This window comes from Pteropus vampyrus, unplaced genomic scaffold, assembly GCF_000151845.1.
Source record: "Pteropus vampyrus isolate Shadow unplaced genomic scaffold, Pvam_2.0 Scaffold191, whole genome shotgun sequence".
NCBI classification, from domain to species: domain Eukaryota; kingdom Metazoa; phylum Chordata; class Mammalia; order Chiroptera; family Pteropodidae; genus Pteropus; species Pteropus vampyrus.
Genome location: NW_011888972.1, coordinates 306,383 through 315,847, shown reverse-complemented (window position 1 = coordinate 315,847; position 9,465 = coordinate 306,383). Strand labels below are relative to the sequence as shown.

Sequence of the window (9,465 nt, the reverse complement as noted above, 5' to 3'; positions counted from 1 at the left end):
GTTCCCATATATCTACATCCACATCTACACCCGTACACGGGGCCCCTAATCATACTCACCCCTTCCTCTACCCCATATTAATGCTCTACGCAAACACCCGTGCCCTGCACGTCCACGTGCACACGCACAAACCCCACGTGTATGTCCCCGAAGTGCACATAAATGTTGCTTCCACCCCACTTCCGCATACGTACATATGTCCCTCACCTTCCAAACATCAGCACAAGCCAACATTTCCTCTTCCTATCCATAGACACTCGTACCTGCACGTGCACACCGCCCCGCCTTACACGTTCAGAAATAGCACACAGCCCCCTCATACTGCAGCTTCTGCATCCACATACACATCCCCACATATACACACAGCCATAGACCTCTGCACAAACCACACGCACACATACACACGCGCATATCCCCACTCTAGTATACACACATTCACATACCCACACCGGCCATCCGTGCACGTACACCTCTACTCACCCCCACACGCGAGCGCACCCCACGCTTACATACCCCACGCGCACACACATACACGCTTCTACTCTTTCCACGCGCACCTCCCCGTACGCTCCCGCCGCGTTGTACACACACTCTCACGCATATACGCTGCTTTCCAAACAGCTTCTCTTACACACCCACATGCCCGTCCCCGTGCACACTCTGCTGTCCTCATGCTTGTTTCAGTGATTTAGGCGCCCGCTCTCCCCTGTACCTTCCTTGGTGATTATTAATGCCTCTCTGCGGCCACAGAGGTAAACAAGCGCCTCAGAGAGGGTGACTCAGGGCACAGGGCCTCGCATCCTTGCAGATGCTCACCCAGGCCTCGGAGGGCACATTCAGCCCCATATCCTTGCAATGGCATGAAGAAGCCACTTCTTGCCTGGAGGGTTGTGTCCTCTGAGTTCTTGTAAGCTGTTCTGTCCTGTTGAGAAAGGTGATCTGAGTCTTTGACGGCAGACAATGGTACCACGAAGGTGGCCGTAAACCCACACACTAGGGCTTCATGGTTCCGGAGAGCGATGAATATATATCCACATAATCACATACAGCTATCCAGTCACACGTACGCGGTACTCGAAGGCCAAAAGTAATTTTGCTACTAGATTTTCTTAGCGAGAGTCATAGAAAACATTCGACTCGGCTGCTTTTAAAACTCATAAACACAAAGGTTTGGAAACAAATATACCTTCTAGCAGGCGTATTGCAAAACACAGAGAATGCTAAGAATATGCTTCGGTTCCGTACTATTGAACTGGCTAGAGGTGAAGGAAAAGAGAGAGGGGAGAAGTGAGAAAAGAGAGGAGAAAATAAGGAAGAGAAGAACGAGATGGGGGTGAGCAAAGAGGCGAAGAGCGACACCGAGAAAGGAGGCGGAAGGAGACAGGCGAGACTCACAGGATTTGAGGTGTCCGTCGGCAGCTGCAGGCTGCACAGAAGGCTGTTGCTGGTGAGCATGCTCAGGGATACCCTTCAGCTGCTCGAATCCTTGGGCTTCTATATGTGATGTTCTTAACCTTGGGGGAGTCTTGGGCCCCTTTGAGATTCTAATGAAAGCTGTGGGCTCTCCCCAGAAACACACATGCACACACTCTTAGAAATGATTTCATGGATCCCACCGAAGCTCATCTATGAAACTCAGATCAAGAACCACCCACTCTGCAACCCCCTCTCATTCGGATGACGGGAACAACACATCTGGGGACAGAAATATGATTCTTTGGCCTTAAGCAGTTAATGATCACAGTATCGCCCAAACCTCAGAAGGAGTCATACGCTGAGATCGGGTCGGAAGTTCTCTGCTGGCTCCTGTGTGCTCTTCAGTGCCTGCTGCGGAGCACAGATGTAATCAATAAGCCACTGATTGGTTTCTGGGTACATACAAGGTGTTTCTGTCTCTCGGAGCCAGATGTAGAACATGGGCTTGTTCCTGACACTTGGAGATCTTCCTCAGTGGAGCTGAGGCTTTGTGGTTTTGTTTCCCAAAGCATCCCGGAAACAGTGGACAGCTTTGGACCTCAATTACAGTCAGTTCCTACTTCGCATTATCAAGAGGTTCTGCGACTTTAAGCGAAATGACATATAATGAAACATCTTATCGAAGGCCGATTGATATAAACAAGAATTAAGTTCCTATGGCATCTCATCAATGTTAAAACGAAAGGACACTGAAGGAAATGAGCTTATTCAAGGACCCTCCCTCCCTTCAGCTTCTCTGGAGCACTGAGGCCAGACAGTTCACTCTCAGGTGCTGCTTTAGATATCTTGGGTGACTCATGTACTTGGTGAACGTCACAGGCTAGTCCATGGACCCCATCCAAGGCAAAGGGGTAGCATAGCTATTATTCAAGAATCCCCCACTGGGCTTGAGACCAACAAGAGAAAGGGACTCAGCAGGATATAGGATGTGTTTATCCCGGGAGCTGAAAAAATAGGGCCTTGCCAAGTTTTATTCTGGGTTCTAGAATTTAATCCTATATTCCTGCTCAGGTACCCTTCAGGCAAACTGAAAACCAGGCAAACGCCAAGCCTCGAGTGACAGAGATCTCTGGTTTTGATACGATGTGCCAGATTCCCCCATCTTCTGTTGACAAGGAACTTCCCATGTACTGCAGCATAAACTTGGGCCCAGGGAGACTGACTCAGATGTATTCTGACAGTTTATGGGGTTTGGTGTTTCAGCCCTCATTCTCATGTGTTTTGCGTGGAAGGCTGAGTTACAGGGGAGCGAGCAGCGAGAGACTGCTCTCCCAGACTGCCAGGTTTTGTGTGCTGGTGGTGGGTCACGTTTGCTGTATCATCTGCCTGAGCCTGTTGGATCTAGTGCTTCAAAGAGAACTCTCGTAGTACGGACGGTTGACATGGTATCACTCCCCGTGTCTAGAGGAAAAAGGCTCCTCCATTCGTCCTCATCCAGGCTTTCTCGAATCCCTTCTCATTTCCTCACCGAGAACTTGGGGCTAAAGAGGCCTCGTGACTAGGTCCTGAGAGAAATAACTAAACACTTTTCATACTTCATCGCACGAAAGGTAAATTAATGACACACTTGAAGAGGGTGAAATGAACTGTCTCGCAGAAGCTAGAAACGGGAGGACTCGAGAAAGGCAGTGATGTGGTCTTGGGCCTGCTCGGGTCTATTGGAATAGAGCCTGGGAGCCTCCTCGAACATGGCCTCTCACGAAGTTGATGCCAGGTGCTGCGAATGAGCTTTTAACAGGGGGTCCGAAAATACAGAGACGGGGTGGGTTTCCGACGTGTAGGAGCGCCACAACCACCCACCTGTAAAGAAGCCTTGTGAAAGCCTTGGGTGGGAAAAGGTGGAGCCTTCCAAGGAGCCTAAGGATCAGGGAAGAGGGATGAAATGAAGCAGCTGGATCCATCTAAAATGGAAGTAGGGTGGGGGAAATATAGGACATCTCTGTGGGATAGCCAGCAGGTGGGCAGGAAGGTAGTCTCCATGGCAACAAGTCTCCACAGCAGCAAATCCCAGCAGGTGGGTGGGAAGGTAGTCTCCATGGTGACATGGCTCCTCGGCAGCAAATCCCACTGGGTAGGCGGGAAGACCTGTTTCTGTGGTAACGCACCACAGATGAATTCCCCATTTCCCCGCCAGATGAAAAAGATGGTCTAACCCAGTGGTTTTCTAACCTTAGCGGGCATCGGAATCACCTGGAGAGCACGCTGGAAACCCGATGGCGGGGCCCCCTCCCCGTTAGGTCTTGACGGAAGTGAAATGCACACCTGCCCTGAGAATGAGGGGCAGGGGCGCCCGAAGCCCCGGAAAGAAGTAGAGATGGGCTAACGTGTAGAGGAAGGGACAGCTTAGGGATTGGGGTCTCGTGGGACCTTCGCTTTACTCAGAGAGAGAAGGAAGGATGGAGAGAAGTAATCGTGTGTTCTGATAGTTCTATCCCCATTTTACAGAAGAGGAGACTTAGCACAGAGATTTTAAACAACTTGCCCAAGCCTACGCAGCTAGTAGGTGGTAGAGCCGGGACTCGAACCAAGGACTGTTTGAGTCCAGGACCCCTGCTCTTTCCACTCCGTCTTGCCAGGTGCCAGGGTCACGACCCAGATAAAACATCAGGGCAGAAGATGCTGGGTCCTGGCCATTTGAAGTTCCTTCAGGTTAAGTTTCCCTTGGAGTGGTCTGGAGACCCCGCCTTCTAACCTGGAGAGTGCGTGGGAGGCGGGGAGCTGATCCGTCCCGTACAGGGGCTACTTGCCCCGGTTGAAAGCAGTGCTGCTTTGTGCTAGCCAGGCGGAAGGAACTAGGCCGCATGCTCACCTTCTCCTCCCAGCCCGACTCCGGCCGCCACCATAACCCACATCCCCCATGCCTCCGCCTTCACTGTCTTCATGCCCTTTGTCGGATCCAGGTTTCCTGAGCACTGGAGATCAGGCCGCCAAAGGCAACTATGGGCTCCTTGACCAAATCCAGGCCCTCCGTTGGGTGAGCGAGAATATCGCCTTCTTCGGTGGTGATCCCCGCCGTATCACCGTCTTTGGCTCGGGCATCGGTGCATCCTGTGTCAGCCTCCTCACGTTGTCGCATCACTCTGAGGGTGAGTAGCTCTGGGGGCAAAACATAAACAAGCGAAGCCCCAACCACCCACCACACACCTCAGGCCTTCCGGGGGCACCCACGGGCGTCAGCTCACCTCCTTCTGCCAGCTCAGCGCCCCTTTGGGGAGGGTGATGTTTCTGTAGGGGAAGAAGGAATTCTCGCCACAGAGAAGGAAGGAAAGAACCCCGTTGCTGTCTCCTGATGTGGGAGTCTTATGGGGAGAGTGGGAGAAATCTTTCGCTTCGGGACGGACTCGTGACTTCAGGGTAGAGCTCTAGGAGCAGATTCGTTTTTAGGTGTAAGAAGCACTCGCCCTCTGCTTTACTCTCTGAAGGACACGTCTGTACAAGGGAACTGTCCTTGCGGAGGAGATGCATCCCAAGTGAGGGCCACTGAGGTGCCCCTATTAGTGGGCTCCAGACCTCCTCCGGGCTGGATGACCCCCTAAGGAAAATTAATCTGTAGCCTGAAGGAGAGCCTCTCCCCTTGCTGTGGGCCTCTGTGTCAGTGACTCTTCCAAGGGGGCTGAATAGGCCCCCTTTTGCTCACATGGAATGTTCTCGTCACCTCTGGAGTACAGAGCACATTCCGTCTCTGGGAGGGAAAGGTGCCTTCTCTGAAGTAAGAGAATCTATGAGAGAGGACACGGGTTTTTGTTGAAATCAATACCTCTTTGAAGGAGGCCTGTCTCTCTGCGAGAAAAATCACCTTCTCTGACCTACAAATCTTGCCTCTGTCCCTCCAGGGGGGACCCTGGTGAGGGAAGACTAAGGCGGGACCTGTGTCCCTGGAGGCCGGGCTGTCTTATAGGGTTGTTCACTGTCTTCCCGTAATAGATTCAAGGAGAATAATCTTTCGAAAAGAGAGGCTGTCTCTTCAGTCGTCATCTGTATTTCTCTCCCGTATTTCTGCCCATGCAAACTATCTGTCTCTTAGAGGAATAGAATTGTGTGCCTGAGGAGCACGTAACCCATTGGAGATGTTGGGACCAGGGACAGAACGGTCGCCTTTTTCTCCTAGCGGCGGAAAAACCATCCGCTTTTTGACTTTGGGGGACTGACTCCCCTTAGGCCAGGGGAAAAGCTGAATCTGAGGCATCGGTAGCTTCAGGAAAAGGGAAGTCTCTGTAGAGACTACTGGCCCGGAGGGCGCATTCTCTGGAGACTTTCAGACCCCAAGGCCTTTGCCCTTGGGAATCCTTCCCCAAACTCCCAGAATGGGAGGCTCTCTCCTGCCTGCATTTCTCATCTCTCATGAAAAAGACCCCTTTGTGGTGGAAGCGCCAGCTCCCTGGTGGTGTGCTGGCACAGAGCTGGGCCCAGCTGGGCAGGAAGAAGAGGGTAAGACAAGGAGAGATAAAGAGAGGGAGCATGAGGAGGCTGGTCTCTGGGACCCAAGGGGTTAATTCTTCCCGGCATTTCCTTAACCCCCAAGTTACCAACCATTGTCCCTGGACAAGGAAGCAAGAACCAGGCAAAGGACCGGTCAGGGAAGGGGCCCGGCAAGCCTCTCTCTGGTCCTCACTTATCACAGCCGAAAGGGTTGTTCTTCCTTCCCAGCCTGTTCGAGCCATTCAGCAGCCTCATAACAAAGGGATGAGGACCTGTTTGATTTGTCCCTCAGAGACAGGCCAGGGTGACGCGACCAATCTGACCTGACGCCACCTATCTTCTGTAGGGCTTTTTCAGAGGGCCATCATCCAAAGTGGTTCTGCTCTGTCCAGCTGGGCTGTGAACTATCAACCGGTGAAGTACACCAGCCTGCTGGCGGACAAGGTGGGCTGCAATGTGCTGGACACGGTGGACATGGTGGACTGTCTTCGGCAAAAGAGCGCCAAGGAGCTGGTAGAGCAGGACATCCAGCCGGCCCGCTACCATGTGGCCTTTGGCCCTGTGATTGACGGTGATGTCATTCCCGATGACCCTGAGATTCTCATGGAACAGGGTGAGTTCCTCAACTATGACATCATGCTTGGTGTCAACCAGGGCGAGGGGCTGAAGTTTGTGGAAGGGGTGGTGGACCCTGAGGATGGTGTCTCTGGCACTGACTTTGACTACTCAGTCTCCAACTTTGTGGACAACCTGTATGGATATCCTGAGGGGAAGGATACCCTGCGGGAGACCATCAAATTCATGTACACAGACTGGGCAGACCGTGACAACCCTGAGACCCGCCGGAAAACACTGGTGGCCCTCTTCACTGACCACCAGTGGGTGGAGCCCTCGGTGGTGACAGCTGATCTGCATGCCCGCTATGGCTCACCTACCTACTTCTACGCCTTCTACCATCACTGCCAGAGCCTCATGAAGCCTGCTTGGTCAGACGCAGCTCATGGGGACGAAGTACCCTATGTGTTTGGTGTCCCTATGGTGGGCCCCACTGACCTCTTCCCCTGCAACTTCTCCAAGAATGACGTCATGCTCAGTGCTGTCGTCATGACCTACTGGACCAACTTTGCCAAGACCGGGTAAGGAGAAAGCGGGTGTTCTTCTTTGGGACCCGAGCATGCTCTGCGCCCTGCTCCTCTGTCTAAACCTCTTCTGAGGTATTCCCCAAATCTCGCTCAGTAAGCCTTGCAGCCCCCGCTTCCTCCTTTCATGCCATTTCGAGTCTTTCGTGCCATTTCCCTCCCTCCAAACTTTTGTCGAGGCCCAGGACTCAGTTAACTTTAGGACTGAGCAGGAGTGGGAGTCGCTGGCCGAACTCTGGGATTCAGGGTTAGATGGCCAGAGGCCACGAGAAGTGGGAATAAAATACACTCAGAAAGAGCCTTTAAAGAGCTCGTGGAGAAACTGGGCGCTGCAGAGACTGACGGGTGCTCAGGAGTGTGCGAGAAGAAAAGACGTCTATAGCGTGATGTCGCAGGATGGGCGTAGGGAAGGATGACGCGGTTCCGTGATGCCGTGGGCGGCAGGACCTCAAGGCTGGGGGGAAGGAGTAGGAGCGAAGGGAGGGGCCCCGAAAGAGATGGCAACGGCAGGAGCTTTGGACCGGGGAGGAAGTGTAGGGGTGGCTGTCGGAGGTAGAGTGGTGACCGCAGATTTCCATGTGGTATTTCAGGGATCCCAACAAGCCGGTTCCCCAGGACACCAAGTTCATTCACACCAAGGCCAACCGCTTTGAGGAAGTGGCCTGGTCCAAGTACAATCCCCGAGACCAGCTGTACCTTCACATTGGGCTGAAACCGAGGGTTCGTGATCATTACCGGGCCACTAAGGTAGCGTTTTGGAAACACCTGGTGCCCCACCTGTACAACCTGCACGACATGTTCCACTACACGTCCACGACCACCAAAGTGCCGCCCCCGGATACCACCCACAGCTCCCACATCACCCGGAGGCCCAACGGCAAGGCCTGGAGCACCAAGCGGCCCGCCATCTCCCCCGCCTACAGCAACGAGAACGCCCAGGGCTCGTGGAACGGGGACCAGGATGCGGGGCCACTCTTGGTGGAGAACCCTCGTGACTACTCCACCGAGTTAAGTGTCACCATCGCCGTGGGGGCCTCCCTCCTGTTCCTTAACGTCCTGGCCTTCGCCGCCCTCTACTACCGGAAGGACAAACGGCGACAGGAGCCCCTGCGGCAGCCCAGCCCTCAGAGGGGAGCCGGGGCCCCCGAATTGGGAGCCGCTCCTGAGGAGGAGCTGGCGGCGCTGCAGCTGGGCCCCACTCACCATGAGTGTGAGGCCGGCCCCCCCCATGACACCCTGCGCCTCACTGCGCTGCCCGACTACACGCTGACCCTGCGGCGCTCCCCTGACGACATCCCACTCATGACCCCCAACACCATCACCATGATCCCCAACTCCCTCGTAGGGCTTCAGACGTTGCACCCCTATAACACCTTCGCCGCGGGGTTCAACAGTACCGGGCTGCCACACTCACACTCCACCACCCGGGTATAGCTCCAGCCCGGAGCACAGCCTGTGTCCCGGCTCCCTCCCTCCCAGATCCAGAAACACACCTGCACACACGCACGCACGCACGCACGCACACACACACGGACATATATGTATACGCACGCACCCGCACCCGACAGCAGACCCACTTGCACATAGACAGATGCGGACACACACCCGCATGTACAAAAACACAAATAAGAACGTAAACCTGAAGAAACCCTTCGAATGGAGATGCAAGTAAGGCCTGACCACAGACACTCCTGGGGGCCCGAAAGCACCAGCTGGACACCCCCTTGGTGCTCGCCCTCCACCTCCCTTGAAACTGTGCCACCGACTGACTCCAGAATTGGGATCTTCAAAGAGCAGAGTCGCTCTTTCTGCCCCAGACTTGGTATTTTATCTGGGTCTTGTTTTTGTTGATTTTTTTAAAAAAAACAAAATTGGAACAAAGGCTTCTCCGACCCGTGAGTGCAAAGGCTCCAGAAGGAGGGCCCCACCACGCCCGGGTGTCTCCGGATCCGGAACCTCCAGTGCTCACACATTCCAACCAAGGAACGGGACGCCCCAAAAAGAGACAGATGCGAGCAAGACTGGGGGGGCGGAAGGAGGAAGGGGTTACCACTGGATGAGGTTGGAGGGCCGTAGGGGAGAAGTCTCCAGCCGTCTCTGTGTCCGTTGGAGGGCTGCGGAGACCACAGGGTAGATTTTTCTGAACGAGGTACTGTGGAGGCCGCGTCATTATCGGGCCCCCGGGTATAATCTGGGTTCTGCCTCTGCCCTTGGGGTAATACTATGAGAAATTCACCCCATTTTCTTTACAGAATCTCTTTTGTGTCTGTCATTTCTCTTTCAAAAAGGCGGTGTTTTTTGTTGTTGTTGGCTTTTTTTTTTTTAAAGAAAGTTCTTAAAACACTAACGGAAACCCACGGAGTTTGTCCTTTGTAAAAATTTTAAACACGGTGTCTTGATATAAAAATAAAAAATCCAGTTAGCACTCCCA

General features: G+C 53.6%; 1 protein-coding gene across 1 annotated transcript in view; it reads left to right on the top strand.

Annotated features, from left to right (window-relative positions):
• The window catches only part of NLGN3 (neuroligin 3), a 15,848-nt gene extending 7,076 nt beyond the window's left edge, over window positions 1-8,772 (top strand). The window contains exons 5-7 of the mRNA XM_011371474.2: window positions 4,377-4,562; window positions 6,242-7,031; window positions 7,625-8,772. Coding sequence (XP_011369776.1) covers window positions 4,377-4,562; window positions 6,242-7,031; window positions 7,625-8,468 — 1,820 coding nt within the window. The 3' untranslated portion in view covers window positions 8,469-8,772. The remainder of the gene's footprint in view (window positions 1-4,376; window positions 4,563-6,241; window positions 7,032-7,624) is intronic.
• Window positions 8,773-9,465: the final 693 nt, after the last annotated feature.